Consider the following 24,183-nt stretch of genomic DNA (forward strand, 5'->3'; position numbering starts at 1 on the left):
CAGGCACAGAGGGGAAGATGTTCCCTGTCCGGTGAAGGGAGCACCTTGGGCCCCAACCTCGCCAAGAACTGTTCAGACAAGTCCGCTAAGGAGCCAGTAACCCCTCCACCAGTTACATGTGAATCAAATCCTGTTTGACAGCAAAGTTTCAGAAGGGATTGCAGAGTTTGGAGCTGCAGCCTGCTCCTTATTGAACTGCCTGCCGTTTGGAGACCCACCCTATATAGAAAAAAGGGTCCAGAAACCACTGTGGGCGAGAGCTTCTTATTGAATACATTTGTGAAAAGCTTTTGCAAGCTCTGCCCCCTTCACCTGATAGAATATTCTCCCTGTCTTGCACACATGCTTATATATATATATATATATATATATATATATATATATATTCAAATAATATGAATGTGTGTCATGTGTCTGACCTCTGACCACTGGATCATAATCTTGTATGTCTAAACTATGTCAGATGATCTATTATTTTAAATGTGAACCGTTCTGATCTGGTGATTCTCACATCGAACGAGGGTATTTAAAACTACTAAATAAATTAATTAAACAAATAAACATTGTTTCCCTCCTCTCTCTCGCAGTCAGCCTTTCCCTCTTCTCTCACACATTGCTCTCCTCATCCTCCTCCACCCTTTTCTCCCTCATTTGTCCTCTCCCTTCTACCAATTCTCATTCATCTTCCCTCATCTCTATCCTTCCACCTTTCCTCTTTCTCTCTATTCTCATCCATCCTTCCCTTCCTCACCTCTCTTCCCCTGCTTCTCCTAACCATCTCTCTTCTCCTACATCTCCTCGACCTCGCTCACACTGCTTTTATCCCCACCCCCTCCCCTCTCACCTCTCACCTCTCTCCAGTTGCTCCTTACATTATTTGTGCTCCTGACATTAACCTGAGGTCCTTCTCCAGCTTTTTCTTCCATGAACACTGAACAAAGTTTTATGCATTTTACTTGTTAATCCATCTGGCCTCTGCACCATATTTGTTTGAAGTCCATTAACAAGACAATGGGTTTCAGGATATGATTTTATAATTCGTATTTATTATTTACAGAAGTTCTAGACTGCAGCTTTACCCCTCTAGGGTTTACCGCGGTGTACAGCAATGTTTTATGCAATATTACATAGGAGCACAATCACATAGCAAGCAGCAATTAAAATAAAATATGCAATCAGTGACATTTCACATAAAAAAATTCTTAAAAAAGAAAGTTTTCAGACATTTCCTAAAATGCTTATAATCAGAGATCAGGCAAATCTCCTGTGGGAGCTTATTCCATGGAATGGAAGCAATCTGGAAAACCGAACAGTTTAATAGTTGTATTTCTTAGACAGGGTTGTTACTGTTGAGTGTGTTCCATAATACAGGTGTAACTTTGCACAATAATGCACACAAACTTTGTTAGTTTGTGTGCATTATTGCAAATCCTGAGAGTCTGTTAGGTGCTATATTTCTCTTTCCATTTCTCCATGTTCACACTGCATGCAGAGCGGCTTTTTTGGTTTTCCATTCCAGTTTCTGTCTCTGTATTTATAATTTGTGGTTTTTCTGTACTTGATGAAGGTCAGTTCTGGGTGTGTGACAGAGGTGAGATATTTTACTAGCATGTAGGCATTTGTATCAATCTTATTTGTTGTGTTTTCTCAATAGGATGTGCATTAGTGGTAAATTACTGTCTTTTCATAAGGAAGGTTATTGTGCCTGGTAGTAAAGGGAGTTTGTTTTGCTTTTTCTGGGATGTCATCAGAACCAGAATATCTTTTTTGTATGGCGAGTTGTACAGGGTAATGCCCTAGATCTGCTCTGCACTCATTGCTGGGGATTGAGGGGATTCCTGTGGATGCAGAGTGCAGGTTTACATTTAGCCCCGTGATGGTCACATGTTCAGTGTGTCACGCATGCGAGAACCATCTGTCAGGTGTGTCCCAGCCAAAAAAAGTTTGAGAACCACTGCTCTAGGAGACTCGCTGATTCCAAGGTCAGCTGCTTCTCTCATAGCTCAGTGCAGTCACCTCAGACAGACGTCTCCCCAGCACTGGCTCACCCCCTTCCAAACTGTGCCTGTAGCTCGCCTCCGCTTCTCCACAACCCTCCCACCACTCCAGTGCATTCCCAGTGACTGCAGGCTGCACAGGCTGCTGCTTTTATAGTTCCCCAGGCTCTGCCTACCAACTCCAGGGGAGAGGGGACAAGAAGAGACCCTTACTGCTCCCTAGGCTTAAAAAAATAACCCAGAAAATGAAGCCCTGGCCGAGACTGGGGAGAGCCACTAACCCAAAGTATTACAGCCGAGACTGGGGAGAGCCACTAACCCGAATTATTACAGCTCCAGGTGGAATCCTGCTTTCTCTTGTGGAGCCCGGGCAGCCAGAGCTGGTGCGAGGGTCTTAGGTGTCATAGGTGAACCTCACAGCCTAGCACACACTCCTGCTCCCACCCTTCCCACAGACACATTAAAATCATGCATTTATAGTAACAGCTTTTACATGAAAAAGAATATTCACTGTTCTAAGGTAAAAATATCACTTATAATATGTGTATTAATTACATGCACTACTGTACCACCAACCAGAAAACTCTGCAAAAAAAAAAAGACACCTGCAGTGTAAATGGGACTATTAAAAAGCAGGTCAGCTGTAAGAAAGCTTTAAGCAAACTGAACTACAATATAGTAAACTTCCCATACAAAAACAGCACTGTCAGGACTGAAACAATAGCAGCCTACCTATGAAAAGAGCATTGCAAATATTACACCAGGTCACAAAACCCCAATAAATACATCTATTACTAAGAAAGCAGAACAAGCCAAGCTTAAGAGCCCGTCTCGGTCTCAGGTGGCTGGCTGCAGCCCGTCTCTCGGGTCCTGGTCCTGGTCCAGGTCCAGGTCCAGCTGTGAGAGAGGAGGAGGGATGGGCACTGCTACAGAAATCTGCCCATTCAGCACCAGAAAAGAGCTGGGGGCAGGAATACAATGCAGCTGACCTCTGAGAGGCTCCCACCCTGCCTAACCAGTCTTTTAGTGTCCGGTGGCTCAGGACCTCTGACTGGACGCTGCACAGCATGCCCGAAAACCTGTCTGTCCGGACAGGAGGCCCCCTGACCACAGCCGCCCCTCTTCTCTTCGGCCTGGAAGTTTAAAAAAGAAGTCACGTGATGGGAGTGACCTGTCCGGCGGGGAAAGGCCGCTCCGCAGATGGGGCGATCTGCCCCTGGTGCACCGTTTCACCTTTGAGCAAGGAGTCCGCCATGTCCACCTCAAGAGTTACTGATTACCAATACCATCCACAGGAGCCCAGCCTCAGAATTAGCTTTAATAACTCGCAGGCAGCTTGGTGGATGGGGAAAGCAGAAATGGCAGTAAAGACTGATCTGAGGAGGGAGCATCGGAAGCATCGCTCCTGCTTCTAAAATCTAAGGTAGGGGGTGAGAGAGTCTGGGAGGATCCCAGAGGTTTAAGCTGCAACCTGAAGCCCTTGGCAAACTCGCACATTAAACTCCCCACTGACCAATAGGGAAGGATAGAGGAGCAGACCCCCGACCCCCAGCCTTCTTCCTAACGAGGACGGGAAGTGAGACCTAAAGGAATATTACAGCTCTGTTTCCGGCAAACTGTGCTTCGAGGACATTGCCAGATGTTTTCTGGGTGTCCTGGGCACAGTCCACTTTGTATTTCTGAGGACTCCGGGAGTCCTGGCTCCTGACTCTGTGGCGCCCCCGTCACTGTCTGGGTGCTCGGAGGGAGGGGACGTTTACCCCAGGTAAAAGGGCTTTCGAAAACGTCCCTCCCCTCGTGTGCGGGTGAAAAGTGGGGGCACCGTGCCCCGGGTAGGCACAGCCACCCACGTTCCCCTGGGGGCTGCATAATCTGGGATTTTCAAAGCCACGTGTGTTGTTTTGGTTGGAAAAAAATGAACTGCAGAAAAAGTCCGTGCAAATCTCTGCAAGGCCTTTCCCCTAGGCAATGATCCAAAAAAAAAAAGAAAGAAAGTGGGTGGGTGGGCAGCTTCTGTGCCAGAGCTGGGGCAAACTGCGCGGGCGAAAGTATCCGAGCAAGACCTGGCAGGGGAGTCTGCAGTCATGGGCAGGGGAGTCTGCAGTCATGGGCAGCGGAGCCTCACCTGCCTCCTGAAGTGCAGAAGGGCCTCCTGCATCTCCTGCAGGTTCTGCGCTCTCTCCCTTCTTCTCTCCTCTATTCTCCTCGTGATCTGCCTCCGTCGGGTCCATTTCACAATCACAACCGCCGCAACCGAGCCGCAGACGAGGGCACAGGCGAGGCGGGGGTCCACGTCTAACCTGGCCAGCAGCTTTCCGCCGTCCACCTCGGGGAGCTTCATGCTCCGATCCGCCCGCGGTGCCCGGGCCGAGTGACGGGCTCGGTGCTGGTCTCCTGCCCAAATCAGCCAAACTGCATTCCGGGAGCCCAGCCCAGCCCGGATTGCAGGGCAGAGCCGAAAACCTGGACCGGATTGGCAGTAAACAGTTGTGAACCAGAAGCTGTGTCCATTCAGCATCATTCAGGCTGACTTCATTGCAGGGGAATCCAGAAGATCTCTGGTCATTTTATATAGAGAAGAGAGGGAATTTAATTTTTGTGTGAGATCGGGGACTTCCAACTTCCTGAAGAGGACCCTGCAGCTGAGCTGAGCACAGGACTTCAGGCATCTGCTCCCACTTCATGAAACCGCCCGTGGAGCTGCTGATCTCAAGAAAAGGAAATCGGAGGTCACATGAGACCTAACGGAGAACTCGGGCGATTACTCGGACCAGAATTTAGGGGGCAGCTTCAGGTAGGACACAGAGTAGGACTAGTGATTTTCCTTTTATATCTCGCCACCTGACTTTCCTCACTTTCCCTTGTTAATAACATTGTCTTTCTTGTTCTTCCATTTGTCCCTTTGCTATAGAGTTTAAGAATCCGGATGCGTTGTGTTTTTCTATGCATTACTTGCAATAGCCACATAAGGTGGGTTTTATGCTGCTCTGTTCTCTGCTCCAGCCTCTCCTCCCCATGGCCTGGCAGAAACCTTAGTTATGTGGGCGCAGTACATGTGCCCCTCCCTAATCACACAGCCGAGAGGTGGAGTTATTTCTGTGGCCCCTCCCTAATCACACAGCTGAGAGGTGGAGTTATTTCTGAGGCTCCTCCCATTCAAGATAAAAGGTTTGCAAAGTCCTGCATCAGGAGAACAGAATGGAACCTTGTTTCAAATCTTAATCTGTTCTGTGTGAGCTTTTTGTCGGGCCGATACAGTATAGTGGTGGAGCGCACTGTTAACCGGCATTTGGACGCGCATTTTCGACGCACTAGCTTTACCCCTTATTCAGTCAAAAACGCGTGTCCAACCCCCCCCCCCCTCCCCAAGACTAATAGCGCCCGCAACATGCAAATGCATATTAATGGCCCTATTAGTTATTCCCGCGCGATTCAGTAAGTAAAATGTGCGGCCAAACCCACATTTTACTTTATGAAATTAGCGCCTACCCAAAGGTAGGCATTAATTTCTGCCGGCGCTGGGGAAGTGCACAGAAAAGCAGTAAAAACTGCTTTTCTGTGCACCCTCTGACTTAATATCATGGCAATATTAAGTCGGAGGTCCCGAAAGTTAAAAAAAGTAAAAAAAAAATTAAAAAAATGTAAAAGCAGCCCGCGGCTTGCGAGTTGAAAACCAGACGCTCAATTTTGCCGGCGTCCGGTTTCCAAACCCGTGGCTGACAGCAGGCTCAAGAACCGAAAACGGCAAAATTGAGTGTCGGCTGTCAAACCCGCTGACAGCCGCCGCTCCTGTCAAAAAGGAGGCGCTAGGGACGCGCTAGTGTCCCTAGTGCCTCTTTTTACCACGGGCCCTAATTGAAATATTTTAGTTTACTGAATCACGCGCACAGGACACTGGCCTGTGCGCCCGCTCTCCAATGAACTTTACTGTATCGGCCTCTGTGTTGGAAGAAGTGTTGAACTGCTGAACAGAGTCAAAACAGACAGCTTCAAATAATTTAATTCAATAAATATGGCCAGTCCAGAAGATCTCTTATTTTAATCCCCAAGGCCCCGATGTAATAAAATCTACTCGGCTTTGCACACGTTAGTGTGTGTTCATACAATTTTACTTCTGATGCAACAAGGAGTTATGCATAAAAAAACAAGCAGACAACGTAAGACTGCACAAAGTAACGCGCCTTCACACAAATCCCATGCTGGGCGTTAGCTGCTAGTCCCCAGTGCAAACAGGCTTTCCTCACCTGTTCTAAGTACAGAATATTTAACTCCTGATCAGAGGTGCAGTAAAGCTTCAGGGTGCTAGTGTTAGTCTCTGGGGCTGAACCTGGAGTTCATGGTGCAGGGATACTCTACTCAACGATTTATGTGCAGAAAACACGACTTGTGCACAAAGCCTGGATTGTGTGTGTTGCTGTATGCAGAACATGATTTGTGCAGCTGTATGCTGATGTTGCTATCTACCGAGATTTGTAGATCGGCAGAATACACATTTGTATAAACAAATAAATGCATGCACATAAAACATGAGCTAGGGCACAATTTTAGTGCCACTAACTTGTGTAGTATTCCTAATGTTTGTGAGGACAACTTGTATTCTCCTAGCTTGTCTTTTGTGCACCCAACCTTTTTAAGGCTCGTCTTTTATGCACACACATCACATTTTCTGCACACAGCAGTGCACATATACAAAACATGAATTTGTCTTTCATTGCACAAAACATGGTTGGTTTGTTTGTTTGTTTGTTTGTTTGTTTGTTTGTTTATTTATTTATTTATTTATTTATTTAACAGCTTTTGTATACCGGCATTAGTCAGAAACATCATGCCGGTTCACATTTTAACAAAAGGCGTGGAAAATACGTTATAACAAGGGATAGGGAAAAAACAGGATAACAATAACCAAAGAAAGGCAATGAAAGGACAGATCTCAAAAACTGAATTAGTAACAATTCAGTTTTTGCATGCAAATTTTTGTATGCAGATTTTGTATGCAGATTTGTATGCAGAATATGGTTTATACACAGAAATCGTGTTTCACGCACGCTACGCATGTATTTGTGTGCACGTTTCCAGGTTAATGTGCTTTTTAAACTCCTGCTGCATTGGCCTCCCATTAGCTTACTAAATCAGGAGTAATGTCTGAATAAAGAAAATGTGAGCTGAAGTTCCATGTGCACATTTGTTCTTTCATTGGAGTCTGAGACAGGTCTTCCGCTCCCTGGGTCGGCCAGGACTGCTGCCGAGTCATGGTCACCTCTAAAGTGCGCCACCTGGTGGCCAGATTCAGGGCCCATGGTTCAGGGATCTGGAAAGAGCACGGGGGGGGGGGCTTGGCCCTCAGCCAAGGAGTGACGTAAGGAGAATTTAAAGGAGTGAAAAAAAATCCCTGGGAACGAGGGACTGACTGAGCTGGAAGTCCAAAAGGACTGAGCTGTAAGTCCAAAAGGACAGGAGAAAGCTTCTGGATCACAAATAAATGAAAGGATAAATACAATTAAAAACTAAAGGAGGAAAGAGGTAGATTAGCCATTGCAGCACATCAAACGTGCGGCTGTGCCAGCGCGAGCATCGCCTTACCCCGGTGTTTTGTAAGCGCGATTGCTCGGCAGAGAGGCCGCGTGCGGCGTGGGATGATTAGCACTCGGGTCTTTTTCTGATCGGGTAGGCAGCAGGGGTCCTGCAAGCTCAGGGCTTCGCTCAAACTGCTGAAGACCTTTCTGAAGTGATCCCCCCCCCCTCTCCTCCCACACACACGTTTCTCTTTCTCCCTTATCACTATCCCCCCCCCCACCTTCTCTCTCTCTCTCTAACCTCCCCTCCACTAACCTTTTCTCCTTTCCTTTGCATTATCCTTCCCTCCCTCTCCCCCCGATGCCTTCCCTCACCTCCTGGTCTACTTTTGCTTCCTGATTGACTGCAAGGGACGGGCTCTACTAGGTTCCTTCAGTGCCCCTCTCTCTCTCCTTCCCTCAGTGATCCTCCTTCCCTCTCCCCCCTGATCCATTTCATTCTCTGTCCCCCATCCCATGAGCTCCCCCCCACACTCACTTCCACTCTGTGCCCTCTCTCCCAGTCCCGTGCACCCTCGCCGCCCGGTCTCACACCCTGGGGTCCCCTTTCACCTTCTCTACCAGTGCCCTGTGCCCCCCATCATCCTCTCTTTGACTGCTCTTTCCCTTTTCAGCCGTTCTTCCACCTCCACCACCACTTCCCCCCCCCCCCCACCCATTCTTTTCTCTTTTCAAAGTTTAAAACCAAAAATAATTGCACCGGCTTTGCACAAGTGACCGGGTGAGGCGAGACCACAGAGAGGTGATAGGAGCACAGGAGGCGTGAAGGTCCGGAGGGGATCCCCACTTACCTGGTCCGGAAGGGATCCCCCACTTACCTGGTCCGGAGGGGATCCCCCACTTATCTGGTCCGGAGGGGATCCCCACTTACCTGGTCCGGAGGGGATCCCCCACTTACCTGGTCTGGAGGGGATCCCCCACTTACCTGGTCCGGAGGGGATCCCCACTTACCTGGTCCGGAGGGGATCCACCAGTGAGGCCTCGGCCTACTCAAAGCCGATGCTTCATCCAAACCCAGGCCTAAGACCAGGGCCTGGCCCGGAGCCTGGACCCAGGCCTGATGCTGTGACTCAGCCTGAAGCCCAGGCAACGGGACCCGGGACCCAGCCTCCAGGCCACGCCAGGCCCTGGCATCAGGACCTGACCTTTGGGCTGGGTTGCAGCGTGGGACTTGTGTCCAGGCTGAGGCCTCACTCTCAGGGCCGGGTCCTGGCGACGGGGCCTGGATCGGTCGCAGATCGAGTCACGTGCCTGCCCTCCCCAGCAGGACTGTCAGCTTTGGAACTGCCCTCGCCTCCCGACTCCCAGCTCTGGCAGGTGCCTGTGCGATTTCTCTCTAACTTAGTAGCCCCAGTGCAAAGGTGAAGCTTCTTCAGCTGCTACAGGACACATCAGCCAGACTGGTATTCGAAAATATGATCCTATTTCTCCCGCTATTGTAGCCCCCTCTGTACCCCAGGGGTCACCTTCCAACCCTAACCCTATCTCCCCCCGCCTCGGGGATCAGGGTAATTTACTATCCCGAGGCGAGGAAATAAATCTGCGGGGCCGTGAGCTGGGGGCAGGATAACCCGCGGGGCCGGTACCAGGCTGAGAACGCTCCACACAAACAAACCACTCTCCAGGCTCAAGCTGTGCTCCAGATAATACAAAGTTTACTGCCGAATCTTCAGGATCAGACACAGAGACAGCGACAGTTCAGGTGGAGGCAGAAATCAAACAGAATCACAGTTACAGAAACCCTAACTCCTCTCCTTAGGTAACAGTTTCCTCTTTCAGGGACTCCGGTTCCTTTGCTTCTCTTCCTCTTAAGTCTTTGCACCCCTAGCCTGGTCCTCTCTCTGGTTTCCTTAGATAACAGATTAGTTCAGGGCTTCCCAAACCTTTAGCCAATGCGACTCCATTTTAGCACTGGAAAATTCACAGGACCCCAGAGGACGACCAAACCCAATCAGCAGGGGTGCAGTTTGCCTCCAACAACCCCTCCACTCACCTCCATCCCCCCCCCCCCCAGAACGCCTCTCAACCTCTGCCCCTCCAGCTGATCCCCTCTTACATCCCCCAGTTCCTCTCCCCTTCCAGCCCAGCTTCCCGCTCACCCACTCCAGCTTTTTACATCCTCCCCACCGAACCTCTCTCACCTCCAAGACATTTTGTAACCCCAATTGATCATCTGTCAACCCCTTCCTTTCTCTTTTCTCACATACCCTCCCCCAGAGTTGATACTCTCACCCCTAGCTCCTCTCTTGCATCCCCCCTCTCACCTTCCACAGCCAATCCCTCTCCCACTGATCCAACCCTCAAACCCTTCCTGTATCTGATCCCTCCCTGCAAACAGCCCCCATCCACACATCCCCCTCACTAGGATCAGCAGCAACACTTTCCTTGGGGCCTCAGACGATAAGTGGATGACAACTAATGGGAGGAGAGGGCAGGCTGATGGCAGGGGCAACAGTTTTCTCTTAGGTAAGCTCAGTGATGGGAGAGGATAGAGAAGAAGTGACATCCTGCACAGACCTGTGCATGCTCTGCCCACTCTTCCCCAATGGCCGGTCCAATGCCTGATGTTGATCTGCAGCTGGCAGCAGCGACATTAGTAATGAAAGTCAGCACAGGATCTGAGCACCAGCGAAAGCTCACAGGCCCTGCCGTGGCCCCAGTCCCTCCTCACACGTGGCTTCCTGTGAACGTGAAAACTCAAGCGAGGGCGGGACCATCGCAGGACCTGAGAGCGCCCGCCAGCTCAAACACCCCCTGCTGATTTCCACTACTGCTGCTGCTGGGGATGTCTGGAGGCCTTTGTGACCCCGGCTGGAGGTTTTGTGACCCCATTTGGGGTTCCGACCTACAGTTTGGGAAGCTCTGGATTAGTTACTCACACAAATGTCCTGCTCAGCTCAAGGAAAAATCCTTCTGGTGCAGACTTAGGATCCTCCGAACCCCAAAACAAGTTCCCTCTGGCGCAGCTTGGCTTCCTGGCCCAGAAAAGTTCCTGCCTCAGTTAAGCACAGATTTTATCTTTTAACTTCCAGGCTGCACTGCACTCTCTGCTTCTCCTCTGCTCTGAAGCCTCTGGGGATTTTTAGGGAAAATCCCTGCAGTCCTGCTGCTCCCTTCCGAGATCCTGGGTGAGGATCACAGCTCCATCCAACTCTCTTTCCTTGCAATCTGGAACAGCTCCAGGGTCTTTTATCACCTCTGCTCCATGACCGAGCCCCTCGGGGGATGAACCCCTCTATCTGTCGAGAAGGCAGGTTACGTCTCCTGACCCATAGCTGACCCAGGGCTCCGGAACGATCCTAAGCTGGTTCCAGATTAACCTCGTGTGCCGTGCACATCCTGGGCACTTCCAGTAGATGCTGACGCACCCCTTACAACCCCTCAAGGCTCCCATAAAGAGGAAATCTGCATATTTACCATGAAACCTTTCAGCACAGGGGCCACACTATGAAATGGTTACATTGGTTACCAGTTACTTCTAGGATCAGATTCAAAGTCTTAAGCTTCGGTTTCGTTCTCTCTCAGCTGGGTTACCACATTATCTTCCTAAAATGCTAGTTCCTTATGCGACCTCACGCTCACTCTGCTCTTCCCAAGCAGCTTTTCTCCCATGTGCCCCACCAGCAGTAAACCATTTGGAATCCATCAGAGAAAGCCCATTCAGTTACCATCTGCCTTCGCTTCGGAACTCGCTGCCCTTTGATATTCGTTTCATCTCTGACTACTTTAGAATTCAGGAACGCAGGTAAGGCCTGGTTTATCATTAAGGCATTTGATTGTTTAGTTTGGAAAGGCTTTTGCTGATATTTCACTAAGGTATTATACTGATTTGACTAAGCTGTAATAATTGTTTGTTATTGCTTGGCATTTGCATCTGTTTTATGTTTTGTTTTATGATGTGATTGTTTTGAATTATCCTGCATTATATTTTGAGTTTCTAATGTACTGCCGCTTGGGTAGCATGTTTTAACAAGCAGGAAATTAAATTTTAATAAATGAATGAATGAATAAGTCAAAGCAGGGCCTGCTACTGCAAACGTCTGACGTGGCATACGCAGGGTCATTCCATTTCCCTCTTTTCCCAGGTCAGTCTCTCCACCTCTTTCATGAACCGAAGGCACAGCTCCTCCTGCCACGGTAAGGCCACGCACTGCACTGCCACGGGCAGCCCCACGCCTCCTTCCACGGCCTGCAGGGACAGAAAAGGAATCAGTCGTTTCAATCTTAAAAAGCAGGCAAAATGTTAAGAACGTCTCGAGTGCATTCCTGATATAAATGGCAACTCTGCATCAGTCTTGGTTAAAATATAAATCCACGTTTTCAAGTGTCTGCTTTGGGCCACTGTGTCCAGTGACGCCTTTGAGAAACGTTACAGTTGTGCTAAAGAGGACTGGTGACCTGTGCCAGGATTTTGCCAGATGGATGGCTTCCGGTGGCTGAAGCGGATGTGCACTACTTCCTATTGCACCGTGCCCATTCACCCACTCTGGCACGAGGGTGAGTGACCACGGAGGCCGTGCAGCCACAGCCCTGCCTTGCTTAATTAAAAGACAGAGGGGAAAATCAATAAGGGCTTTCTTGACTTCCTCAGCATCAGATCCAAGCAGTGACTCTCACTCACTCTCTCTCTCTCTCTCTCGGATTCGAGCCGTGCACGCTGTGGCAGAAGAACGCAACCCAAGCGAAACACATACGTCATGGGAGCTCTGCCTGAGCCCAGAACCTGTTCAGCCCGGGCGCTAGGCCGCAGCCGTTCCAGAGACAGCAGAAGATCCAAGGCAAAGCGATGTTCTTGCACCCACGGACATCCTTACTAGCCAGATCCAAACAGCAGCTGTGTCAAGGGGAATCTAAACCAACAGCAACAGCCTGGGGCCACAGAACAAAAGGGGGCAACTGGGGACTGCTCCAGAGACCCCCCGCAGACGTGGTAAGAGTGTGGGAAGGGTTTGGGGGGGTGGGCATTGATTTTCTGACTTGAAAGTCAATGAAAAATCTGGGGTTTTGTTTTGTTTTTAAACAAAACATGAGCATTTCATCCCATTTGTCACTTAAAAATGTAAAGTGAATTTAGTATTTTTATTCTGCTTTTCGTGGCTGGCGAGTTACCCCATAGAGGAGTTTAGATAAATTAGAGCATTACATGACAGGCAAGTCTGCATGCACGGTGGTGCGTTGCTGCAGTAGATGATGCCTCTTATGATTTACAAAGAACAACAATGAATGCACACCCCTAGTTTTGACGGTTAATGGTATTAAACTATCCACTCACAACTAAAAGAGAACCGGATGACCATCAAGAAGTGGAAATCTGCCCCCCCCCATTAGTGTCACTGAGGGGGGGCAAAGACTTCTGGTACTAGGCCACAAAGCGTTTGGGGAACCCACCTCCGCGTGCCCCCCCCCCCCCCCCCCCCGTTTCCAGCGCAGACTGACCTCTTTCAGGAGTCTGTCCCAGGAATCGCCGTAATGCCCCTCGTAACTCCTCAGCTCCTCCTCATCTTCCCGCGTCACTCTCGTCACAGGCACGACACCAGCCGGGAAGTTCAGGACGTTGTACAGCATCGTGTACGAGATGGCAGCTGGAAGAGAGAACACAGCCAGGCAGGCGTCGTCAGTCCCCGTGGTGCGGGGCTACTCTGGGGGAACGACTCTGGGCTGGCAGCTGTCCGGAAATGCCTCGTGTCGCTTGCTTTTCTCGCCCTATAGCGCAGCCAGCGTTATTACTTGTAGTTTTAGCCTCCGCGACGGGAGCAGCCACTTCTTACCAAACAGCTTTCCAGGATAGCCGATATTAAAGGCAGGGCCCAACATCGGGCAAAGCAAAACGTCCAGGTCCAGCCGTTGCCACTCAGTTATGAACTCCTGGCAGTACGTCTAGAAGGAGAGAGAGAGAGAGGCAGAGAGAAATGGGTTTACCTGTCAGGAGCGCTGTTAGAAAGAGGCTGCTCTAGGAACATTCAAGGGCAGGTGCTGTGGACTGAATTTTGATTTAATATGCTTTTCCAAATCCAAGCTCAAGGCGAGCTACACTTAGGTACACTAAGTAGTTCTCTGTTCCAGGGGGGTTACGATCTTAGCGGGTCATTTACTAAGCTGCTGTTAAATGTTTACCATGCATTGAATGCTTCTCCGTGAAAATAATGCACAGAATTTGAAATTCTGCACGTTATTTGCAACCAAACAAATCCAGCGCAAGGTGGATATGCTAATTAGCTGATTTAAATGCAATTCAACTCATTGATATGCAAACTAAAGAAGGAGACTTGCGTTAAAGTTGGCAAGCCACATTATTTGCTGAAAATTAACCACACCTTAAAAAGTGTACATAATTTCCCCCAGGAACATCTGGATCCTCACCCATGTTCCGACGATGCTCGTCCCATAAAATCCCTCCTCATACCTGAGTAAAAATGATCCCTAGTGGTCTAATAGGACCCCAGTCCCCCTTACACCCGCAACCAATCATGACACGGATAATTGGATGCAAAATTGTACTGGCGATAAAGAAATGGAAGCTCCTTCAGTGGAACTCAGATTGCCAGCTAATCATTCCCTGGAGGAGTTCAGTTGTTCTGCCATTCAAGCTCGCCAGCTAAGAGGAGGGGATAATATTTGACAGATCTTACTGTATATTTTTCAGTGGCAATCCCTGCAACCTTTGGGACTCAACCAGGAAACAGAGTGGCAAGTTTGTTTTCTGATCGGAGGAGCTTCCCGCAGTTGTGGGTGATATGAGGCTTATTATTATTATTTTTTACATCGTCCATGCTTTATAACACAGAAAGAGGCTTGGCATGTTCCTGGCCAACGGTAAAAGAGTTAATGCCTTTGATCAGTAAGGTACTTTTAAATGTTTTCTTTTATAAAGCTATATATATATAATAATAATAATATTGCTAGCGCTCCGAGGAATCATTATGTCGCGACTGTGCCTATCGTTACGTGATATAATGACTTCACCCAGAGCAGAGGGAAGGGCTGCAGGCAGGGAGGGAGGAGCACGGGCCAGGGAGAGCAAAGGCAGCACAGGTAGGGGAGGGGGTCTTGGGGGTTCCCGGCCCACCAGCCCTGCAGGCAGCAGAAGGGAGGGTAGGTAGGCAGGCGGGGCCTCAGCTACTGCAAGGGATGAGGGAGAGGACAAGGAAAGGGGAGGGCCAGATGAGAGGGAAGAGGTGGGAGAATAAGGAGGGAGGGAAAATGAAAGGGGAAGGGCTGTGCGGTCCCCCCAGCCAGCCCAGGAAACAAAAGAGCCGACCAGGGGGCCACAGCCAGGACCTGCCAGCAGCAGTGAATCTCACTGGCTCGGCCCAGCATCTTATAACTTGAGGTTGCTGGGGGAGCTGAGAAAGAACAATAGTTTTTCTGTTTTGGTTTTTTTTTAGGAAAGAAATATTTGCTGCACAAGGCTTGAGTGGCTCACAATTCTGCATTTCAGTTTATTTTCACACCACTCGGATGCCGCGTTGGTCCACATGAAGAGTGAGGCTACCTGAGTGGAAGGGGCCAGAAGTCAAAGAGGCGAGGAGAAGAGACACAACATTGCCCATCACCAAGAAGAGCAAAGCAACGCTTCCATGGGAGGTCATTTCTGGGATCTATCAAGGTCCTAAGAGGGAAGCTCGGGACACTCACAAGACAATTCAACCTAAAATGATTGAAGACTTTGCTGCTAAACTGAAGGGGGTGAATAATCACAAGAGTGGGCGGCGCAGCGCTGCAAACTGCGCGGTTACTTCTACCCGGAGGTAGCGCCAGCAGCCACAGCAAAGCTGCGCTGCTTGGATTTACTGCAGCAGGATAAGGAGATTTGCCCCTCATTTCTCTGCCTGTCGTTTTTTGGACAAGAATTAACGTTTGTAGAGCCTCTGCCCGTCCGCATCCCTGGGACCAGCTCAGTACGCGGATAGAAACGTAGACGGTGTTGGGAGGGCAATTATCAGATCGCCTTGTTCTGCCTCCCACGATGGCCCCTCCAGGGGATTTAACAGCGATTTAAGAGATTTTGAACTCCCCTTCTTATCTAACCCATCCGATCTCCCCCCCCCCCCGTTGTAATTTAATCTCTGATTCACAGGGATGTTCAGGCAATGCCCTGCTTATTCGGGGTGGACCTAGGGAAGGCAGGGTCAGCTCCTGAAAGCGAATCGAGAAATGTATTAAGCCCACTTTTCCCCCTTTGTTTAATGAGTTTTATTTCTAGGAGCCTCCAAAATCAGCCCACTTCCCTGGCAGCGTCACTGCTGTCCCTGGCTAACCCATCCCATCCCCCTCTATACACACACAGCCCCGTGCATGGGTGATCGCCCAGATAAATACAGGAAAGTCAGTAAACAGGCTACCTGCACTGCGGCGTGCTGCCTCCAGAGCTCCTCCACCGACCTGAACAGGCAAGGGACATGTTTCATTAAACAAGGACTGCTTTCCGCAAGCCATTTAACTGCGCATTAACAGCACCCACTTCTTTTAAGAAGAAAAACCTGACGGACAAAGTTTGCAGGCTCTTTCCCCCTGCATGCTTCGCCCCAGGTTTGAAAGTGAAAGAATACACCTGCTTCTTTTCATCGGACCGAGAGCACAGTAAGCCATAGTTCACGCCCAGGACTGAGTCCTCTGCCAGGCTCCATTTGTTCATCATTACCCTGCTAACTCATGTAAGTGGGAAAGTTACTAAGGAGTTCAGCCCTCTAGAAGGGCTGAAGTAGGCCAGAGGAAGGTGCCATCTGTTCACAGCTCCTGCACTGGGAGGTTCCTGCAGTGGCTGGAGGTTTCACCCCTGTGTCACTCGGCCTGACAGACTCGGAGCCAAGTAACATAAATTGTTCGGAGGAGTGAGTGCCATTGGGAGGAGAAGAAAACCATCACACTACCCATCTAGTGCTCACCTAGAAGAGACGGCGCAGGAGGTGCCCATCCAGTGCATGAAGGAAGGGGAGTGGTGTTGAGCTTGGAGACCACAGTAGAAGGGAGGAACCTTGCTAACTGTGATAGGGGCCCTTAATGGGCATAGAGAACACCCCGGGGAAAAGTCAAGATAGCAGACAATTGTATTTAATGTTTCCGTTGCAATAAGAAAGACTGTACTGTGTGTCAGACTATTTCTCTTGAGGAAGTGATTCAGTAAAATTATGGCTTGGAGCACCAGTAAGGAGCGCTGACCGTTTATTGACGCACCAGAATAGCCACTGCCAGCATTTGGAAGTTAATCTTTCCGCCCAATGGAGAGTCCACACTGAGGAGCCGGGGGGAGAGTAAGTCAAGGAGTCAGCCTTGGTATTGAGTATGGACCCCTCACTTTAAGGAGGGGATTACACTACAAGGGTTTCCCCAATACAAACAAATATAGTTTACAAAAGGGCATATCTGTTAATTGTCTTGTACCATCAACGTGCAGGTCTCATACATGAGCTGAGAGATCGTGTCGGATCGTTACACAAGATACTCGGCTATAAAGAGGTACAGGAGGGCTTTAAACCAGGAGTATCTGGAACCCACCCGGCCAATCAGGTATTCAGGATAGTCAGAATCAATATGTATGAGATAGTATGCAAATCTATCCCATGAATAATCACTGTGGATATCCTGAAAACCCTGCTGGGTGGATTGTCCCTGAAGACTAAGCTGAGAACTACAGCTCCCTACCTCCCTCCTGCTCTATAGGGCCTGCAAAGGGCACAAGTGCGTTTCAGCTGACGTCTTTGCGCCAACTTTTGATGTGAATGTATGCACACGGTTTTACTTTGAAAATGCCCAAGGAAAAAGTACCTAAAATAGGGATCTACACCCACTTCTTCTGTAGCTACTTCTTATCTACTTTTATTTAACTCAGGACTTTTCATGGGCCACCTAAGGAGAGTGACATCTGGGCAGGTAAAAGCTCACAGGTTGTGGAGTTATCCACCGACTTTCCGCTCCACACAGGCCCGGCTCTCAGTGTCTACAGATTTCTTATTTACAAAGTGTATTTCATTTAATTAAAAATAGATAGATAAGGAAAATAATCCTCCTCCTTGAAGGATTGACCCTTTGACTGGCATGAGATGGCGCAGCGCTGGGGGTTAGGGATCTCTCCAGCAATTAATCTAATAATCTGAAGGGCCGTGCACATTAGATTTTCGGCCATTTGACTAAGAAGAGATTCTGAACATCTTACCTTACTCCGCAGTGTGATTTATAATTGCTGGCAAGCCTAGGGAACTACAGGGAGACAAAAATATTAGAAGGCATTCAATGCTATCAGTCAGTTGAAGAAATGTACTACCAGCTGGTGAAATATTGTATTTTAACCAGGTTTCCCATTATTTCTTTTAGTGCCACTTTGACTAAGGATGTTCTCCTGGAGCTCGTAAGGAGTTCTTACTGGTTTCAGGTCAGGAGTTGCCACTCCCGTTCCCAGTGGGATCATCTCTCCTCACAGGGGTTTAGTCATTTTGCATGATTGCGTCACACTAAGAGGAGCCGGCAGGGTGTGTGAAAGTGGTGAGGTGCACGATTAGTATTACAACTTCCCATACAAAATCACAAGAATGCTTCCAGAGTTTGAATTATTTCCAAAACTTACAGAGATATGGTCAAGGCTGATAGAACAAGGAAGAAGAACATTTTAAAAGGTCCTCAAGCCTAAGAGCTGAACTGCAGCAAATTTTAATAATATTAGAGAGATTCCATCTATGCCGGGGCTAGGCCAGAGTTTAGCTAGAGGAATTATAAACAGCATGGAAATGCAAAAGACTAGGGAGAAAGATACTGATAAGGAAAGGAGTCGTAAATGCAGTCAAAGCATATATTGAGGGTCATGTTCAGTAGGCTGCTTAGTAGACAAGTTAACCAGATAAACTTAGACAGATAACTTCTACTGCATATTCAGCGGGATAAACGTTCTGCTGAATATACTCGCTTAAAGTTATCTGCCTACATGTAGCCGGATAACTTAAAAACCTAACCAGCTAAGTTTGGGGATAGTCACTTAGGTTTTTAAGTTATCCAGCCTTATGTGACCGGATATCTTTCTATTTATCCGGATATCTTCCAAAGAAATCTTGGTAAGTAGTGCTGGGAAAATCAATTGAAAAAAAGGAAGTACGGTGGTCTGTGTCCTGTATGTATTGTTACGCACAAATACCTGCAATGCATTAAAAGCACGCACCTTTGCTACCTATTTTATAAATGTACACGGATATATTTGCTGAGCCAAAAGAAATAACTTGCTCACATAAAGCCCTTATTTAAAACATGTGCATGTAATTTGCCGATACCTCTACCAGTTCACCCAGTCCTTCTCCAGGTCATCAAGACCCTCCTAGTTCTTCACTCTGAAACCCCCCCCCTCCCCCGTTCATCCAGACCTCCCACCCAGCCAGTAGCATCCAAGTCTGATATCAATTGTGCAAGATAATTAGCAGAGGTTGTCCAATGCATTCGATAATAGCAACTTATGCGCATTCCTCTTGGGCCCACCCTGGAACACTCCTACGCTGCTCCGTGTTTTTGCACAGGGAAATGTGCGCGTGAAACAAAAAATATGTTGTTTATAAAATAATACGTCTGCAAGTATAAGCTATGTATGCACATATCTGGTCATTTTACGCGAAATTCCTTTGAAAATTCACTCCTATGCCCTCAAGAAATGAAGACTGACTTAATTTTTTATTTCGTTTTCTATCCTGCCTTTCGTGGCTGGTCAGTCACTTCAAAATGGATAACAGGGCAAATAAGTCTTGACATGCACATGGCTTAAATGTGTTGCAGTTGTTTTGAGGACAGTTGTACAGGGGATGTTGTGGAATCCACCTCCAGGAGTGGCGCAGGATAGCAAGGCTGGAAATATTTATTTGTTTTTATTTAAAAATGTTTTATATACCGGTTTTTATTCTAAATGTAATCAAAATGGTTTAGGTGTGGGTGATCTAGTGAGGCTGGAACAAGGAACAGGTGCAGGCTGGACTGCGGTTCAGGTACACTGAAGCTGCGTGGAGGTAAAGGTAAACTTAGGAACACTGGAACTGAGTGCAGGTAGGGGTGGAACTGGAAGCAGGTAAGCATGGAACTGGAACACTGGAACTGAGTGTAAGGGTGGAACTGGAACACTGGAACTGAGTGTAAGGGTGGAACTGGAACACTGGAACTGAGTGTAGGTAAGCGTGGAACTGGAACACAGGAACTGAGTGTAGGTAAGCGTGGAACTGGAACACTGGAACTGAGTGTAGGTAAGGGTGGAACTGGAACACTGGAACTGAGTGTAGGTAAGCGTGGAACTGGAACACAGGAACTGAGTGTAGGTAAGCGTGGAACTGGAACACTGGAACTGAGTGTAGGTAAGGGTGGAACTGGAACACTGGAACTGAGTGTAGGTAAGCGTGGAACTGGAACACAGGAACTGAGTGTAGGTAAGCGTGGAACTGGAACACAGGAACTGAGTGTAGGTAAGGGTGGAACTGGAACACTGGAACTGAGTGTAAGGGTGGAACTGGAAGCAGGTAAGCATGGAACTGGAACACTGGAACTGAGTGTAGGTAAGGGTGGAACTGGAACACAGGAACTGAGTGTAGGTAAGCGTGGAACTGGAACACTGGAACTGAGTGTAGGTAAGGGTGGAACTGGAACACAGGAACTGAGTGTAGGTAAGGGTGGAACTGGAACACGAACTGAGTGTAGGAAAGGGTGGAACTGGATGCAGGTAAGCATGGAACTGGAACACTGGAACTGGATGCAGGTAAGCATGGAACTGGAACTGAGTGTAGTAAGGGTGGAACTGGATGCAGGTAAGCATGGAACTGGAACTGAGTGTAGTAAGGGTGGAACTGGATGCAGGTAAGCTTGGAACTGGAACACAGGAAAGGCCTTAGAAGGCTGCAAGGCAGAGGTGGCGAGAGCAAGGAGCAGAATAGCACTCGATGCCGCAGCACTGAGGGGAAGAACAGAGAGGTTTAAGCAGGGCATGAGTCTGGCTGGGTTGTGGGCAGGAGGGAGGAGCTTGGCCAGGCAGGGTCGGGAGCTCATGGAGGTCCTCTGGTGGCGCGGAGGCTGTAGGACAGGCAGAGCCCAGGCACAGCAGGGTTCCGAGCAGGTTGCGCTGGGGTCCCCTGATGGGGGGAGGCTACGCAGCTGCCTGGACCGTAACAGCAGTGTGCATGTGTAACAACAGTGGGCTAATTCTAACATCCAGTGTGCGACTCGGAGACAGTCTGCAAGGAAATGATTAAGAGACGGTTTAGGTGCAGCAGGCTCCTTGTCTGCCTTGTAGTGTCTTGGTCCTTGCTTGTCATGGATTCTTTGTGATTAGTTGGTGTTGATTGTAGTTCATTTTGGGGTACTTTGTGATAGAAACGGCTTCTTGAGTTGTAGTTCCTTGGTTTCCTGCTTGCTGCTGCGGTTGGGGAGTATCTGCTGGTGCCGCACGCCCAGACAGCCATTAACTCTTTGTGTTCTGCTGCGCTTCCTCGGGAGACTCTGGCCCTGGCTTTCTTTCTTTCACTCACGTACTTTTAAGGGGTGAGGGGGGGCAGCTGTTGTTTTCAGGGGGGGTGTGGATGGCTTAAGGTTTTCTTGCATCCGGTCACAAAGAACAAATATTTTCTTAGGTCGTTTTCCAGTTGTAAATCATTGAATGTGGTTTATATTTTGCAGTGCCCTTGTGATTTTTTTTATATGTTGGTAAAACAAAGAGAGAATTGGGAGTAACACAAAGCTGTATTAAGGAAGCCCCAGTGAGAGAACCCTGTAAGCCTTGGAGGTTCAGGGCTTTTAATGCCTAGGGATCCTTTCTAATAAATTATCTGGAATATGTTTCCTCAACTTTACTTTTTACCCTGTGGAATACCCCCTTCTGTTTTGAGGTCTCAGGCCGTACCGTTGCTGTGTTATTTTTCCCCCGATCGATTTTGCTGTGAGTGGTTTGCCTGCTTTGCTTTTACGTAAAACGATGCTTGCCCACAGTTGCATTTATTCAAGGAACTGTGGCCAACAGCAATGCAGGTCATGAAGGCCCGGGAATTTGCATTTTCGCTGGCCAGTAATGAAGGATGCAATAGCACAGCGTGCGGCCTTCACCCGGACCTTTGAACCTCTTCTGCAAGAATAGAGAAATCCCCCAAATCCTATAGCGTGCACTGCAGCCTGCATGGGGGTTGTAGGCCCATTGCTTCTCCTAGGATTGTCAAATACTGTAAGTCTCACAAAAAATAGTAAAGATGCGTCTATGACTGTGGCCATCCTCAACTCAAGCATCCGGGAGAAGGTTTTGTCCTTTATTACTCATGATTGTCTGTATATAGCAGTGACAGTGTGCAGAGACTCGATAAAGCAGAAAGCTATCAGCAAAGAGATAGAGAGAAGTCAGGTGGGCGCAGGCAGAGGTTCTATCTATCCTCCAACTGGGAGACATTCTGTCATGTCAAAAACTCCAACCTGTGCACACCAAGATCTGACAGATTTGCTGAAAGAAGGAAATGCATTGGACTGCCAGAGTTTTAGACGTGACGAGGTAAAATGCAACTGATTTTTTTTTTTCCAGCACAATAAAAGGGAGTCTCCCTGGGAAAGAAGAAGGCTGGAGAGCTGTGATGGGGGGGGGGGGGGGGGGGGCCCACAGTGGGGTGTAACCAGGGTCAGAAAAGAGAGGGCAAAACATTGAACTTACCACCGGTTTCAGGAAAAAAGCCAGAATCCTCTTGACCAAACGCGGAAGTTTATACAGAAAGACCTGCTGCTTCAAGCTTGAATCCACGACGTCCACATCACTAGAAGGGAACAGAGGATAAGTCCCACATGTACAGATGCTTCTGCTTTACCTTACAAGATAAAGACCGGTTTGAGTTTGAACGATGCACAGGGCCCTGCCTAGAAGTTAGTGCTGCTCGAGTTTGTTTGATGTGCTCTGTCCATTCCCTCTGCCCTTCCTTAGCCAGTCTGAATATGGGGGGGGGGGGGGGGGGGGGGGTTATTCTCCTCCTACACAGTTATCAGTAGTAATCAGGTTTGGTAAATTAATATACAGTATATTTGATTGGGGCAATCCTGAAAACCGTGTGTTTGGATGCAAAAGCTGTGGATACTTTTCCCCTGAAGATTTTGCACCAGTTCTCAAATGGCAAGGGCCCAGGGAAAGAGTCCCCGCAGAGATCCGCACCCGCTTTTTCTGTGAGAATGTAAAACTCCGCGTGTCCTTGCCTCCCCCAGCCTCACACTGCCCCGGGAGCAACTCCGCTCAGTCCGGGTGAAAGTGCCCACGGTGCGGCACACAGGAGGCAAATGGCCATTTTACAAGGGTAAAAGGCTTCTGAAGCTTGTCCCACATCGATCTCTTACGGAGCATTCTTAACTGCGATGGATGTGGTCAAGCCCACAGTTTTCTCTCTCTGGGGAGGTTTGCATCCCCCTGGCCGCCATCTGAAGGATCCTGTGCAATGCATTGAGCGGGAGAGCGCGGAGCACGATATTCCCAGAAAGTGTAAGAGAGCCGCTCTCTTTCTGGAGGGCGTGCAATGTTTTGGTAGGTGGCGAGAGAAAAGAGCTCCTGATTGGAAGCAGCTGATCGGTAACAGAAGAGGAAACGAGAGCCTGCTACAAAGAAATCGATGAGGTTTGCCATGCCAGGAACAAAAACGGAGGCTTCTGTCCCATCAGGTCCATCTTTAAAAACCTCAGAGGTACTTCTAATAGTCCCTTTCCAGGAGGAATATATAAATCAAGAGCTGTATGCTCCAGCAAGCCGCCAGTTATAGTAAGAATCCGGGTGGGCTGATGTACTTCTATCCCCTCAGAAAATGCCATTATTATTATATCAGTAGCAAAGTTGAGAGTCAACAACAAGAAAACTTTCGCGGTAAATCCGGTATGCAAATACGGTTCCGTGGAGAAGTTGTGGATCTTATTGGGCTTGCGCCAGGTTCTCAGGCAGCAGCCTCCCGGGGCCTCCGGGAATCTGAATTTCTCTTCAATCGGCTATTTCTGGTTCCAGCCCTTTGCCATCTGGGGGGGCTGATTCTTGACAGGGAACTTTTTAGTTTCCAGCCGGTTGTGAGCTTGTTGGTGAGAAACCTCGCTCTTTAAGTTGTATGGCCGCCTCGGCTGCTGTTAGAATGCAGGCGGATACCCCCTCCCCGGTGTACTGTAGGCCCGAACGGATGCAACCATCTGTATTTGATGTTTTCCCTTCTTAGGAATGCTGCAGCTTCTCTTAATTCTTGCCGATTCATTAAGGTAGCCTGAGATAAGTCAGCATATACTGATATTTCTTGGTCCTCCCAGGACCATCTCGTTTGTTTCCTGGCGATGTTTGCGATCTTTTCCTTCATAGCATAGTCATGATAGCAGACAGTAATATCACGTGTCTGATTGGTGCCTGCTGCCCGGAGGGCTCTATGTGCACGATCTAATTTAATACTGTCCTGTATTACATCTTGGTGCTCTGTTGTAGAGTGCAGTAAAAATAAGCTGAAACGCTGAATGAGCACCGTGCAATCAGAATTTTCTGGTTTTTCCGGGAAACCCCAGAACCTGAGATTTCCCCCGCGGGCCCTGTTTTCCAGGTCCGCTAATTTAGCTTTCATGACCGAGTTTTCTTCCTGCAGGTCTGCCAATACCTCGTTCTGTTGTTTGGATGTCTCTTCCTG

General features: G+C 48.6%; 2 protein-coding genes and 1 long non-coding RNA gene across 4 annotated transcripts in view; 1 reads left to right on the forward strand and 2 right to left on the reverse strand.

The window, feature by feature from the left end:
- The window catches only part of LOC115099907 (vitamin D3 hydroxylase-associated protein-like), a 54,904-nt gene extending 50,491 nt beyond the window's left edge, over positions 1–4,413 (reverse strand). The window contains exon 1 of the mRNA XM_029617898.1: positions 4,123–4,413. Within this exon, the coding sequence (XP_029473758.1) occupies positions 4,123–4,338 (216 nt within the window). The 5' untranslated portion in view covers positions 4,339–4,413. The remainder of the gene's footprint in view (positions 1–4,122) is intronic.
- Positions 4,414–11,504: 7,091 nt separating this feature from the next.
- LOC115099908 (vitamin D3 hydroxylase-associated protein-like) overlaps positions 11,505–24,183 on the reverse strand; it is a 106,353-nt gene continuing 93,674 nt past the window's right edge. Inside the window, exons 10-15 of one of the 2 annotated variants that reach the window (XM_029617899.1) lie at positions 22,209–22,308; positions 17,724–17,767; positions 15,913–15,952; positions 13,339–13,447; positions 13,007–13,152; positions 11,505–11,759 (exon numbers count right to left, since the gene is read on the reverse strand). In XM_029617899.1, coding sequence (XP_029473759.1) covers positions 11,631–11,759; positions 13,007–13,152; positions 13,339–13,447; positions 15,913–15,952; positions 17,724–17,767; positions 22,209–22,308 — 568 coding nt within the window. In that variant the 3' untranslated portion in view covers positions 11,505–11,630. The remainder of the gene's footprint in view (positions 11,760–13,006; positions 13,153–13,338; positions 13,448–15,912; positions 15,953–17,723; positions 17,768–22,208; positions 22,309–24,183) is intronic. The other variant, XM_029617901.1, reaches the window with a different exon arrangement.
- On the forward strand, positions 11,755–15,915 carry LOC115099911. The gene is made up of 3 exons (XR_003858915.1): positions 11,755–12,500; positions 14,214–14,295; positions 14,956–15,915. It is a non-coding gene; the product is annotated as an uncharacterized LOC115099911 (long non-coding RNA).

This window comes from Rhinatrema bivittatum, chromosome 10 (genome assembly GCF_901001135.1).
Source record: "Rhinatrema bivittatum chromosome 10, aRhiBiv1.1, whole genome shotgun sequence".
Classification (NCBI taxonomy): Eukaryota; Metazoa; Chordata; class Amphibia; order Gymnophiona; family Rhinatrematidae; genus Rhinatrema; species Rhinatrema bivittatum.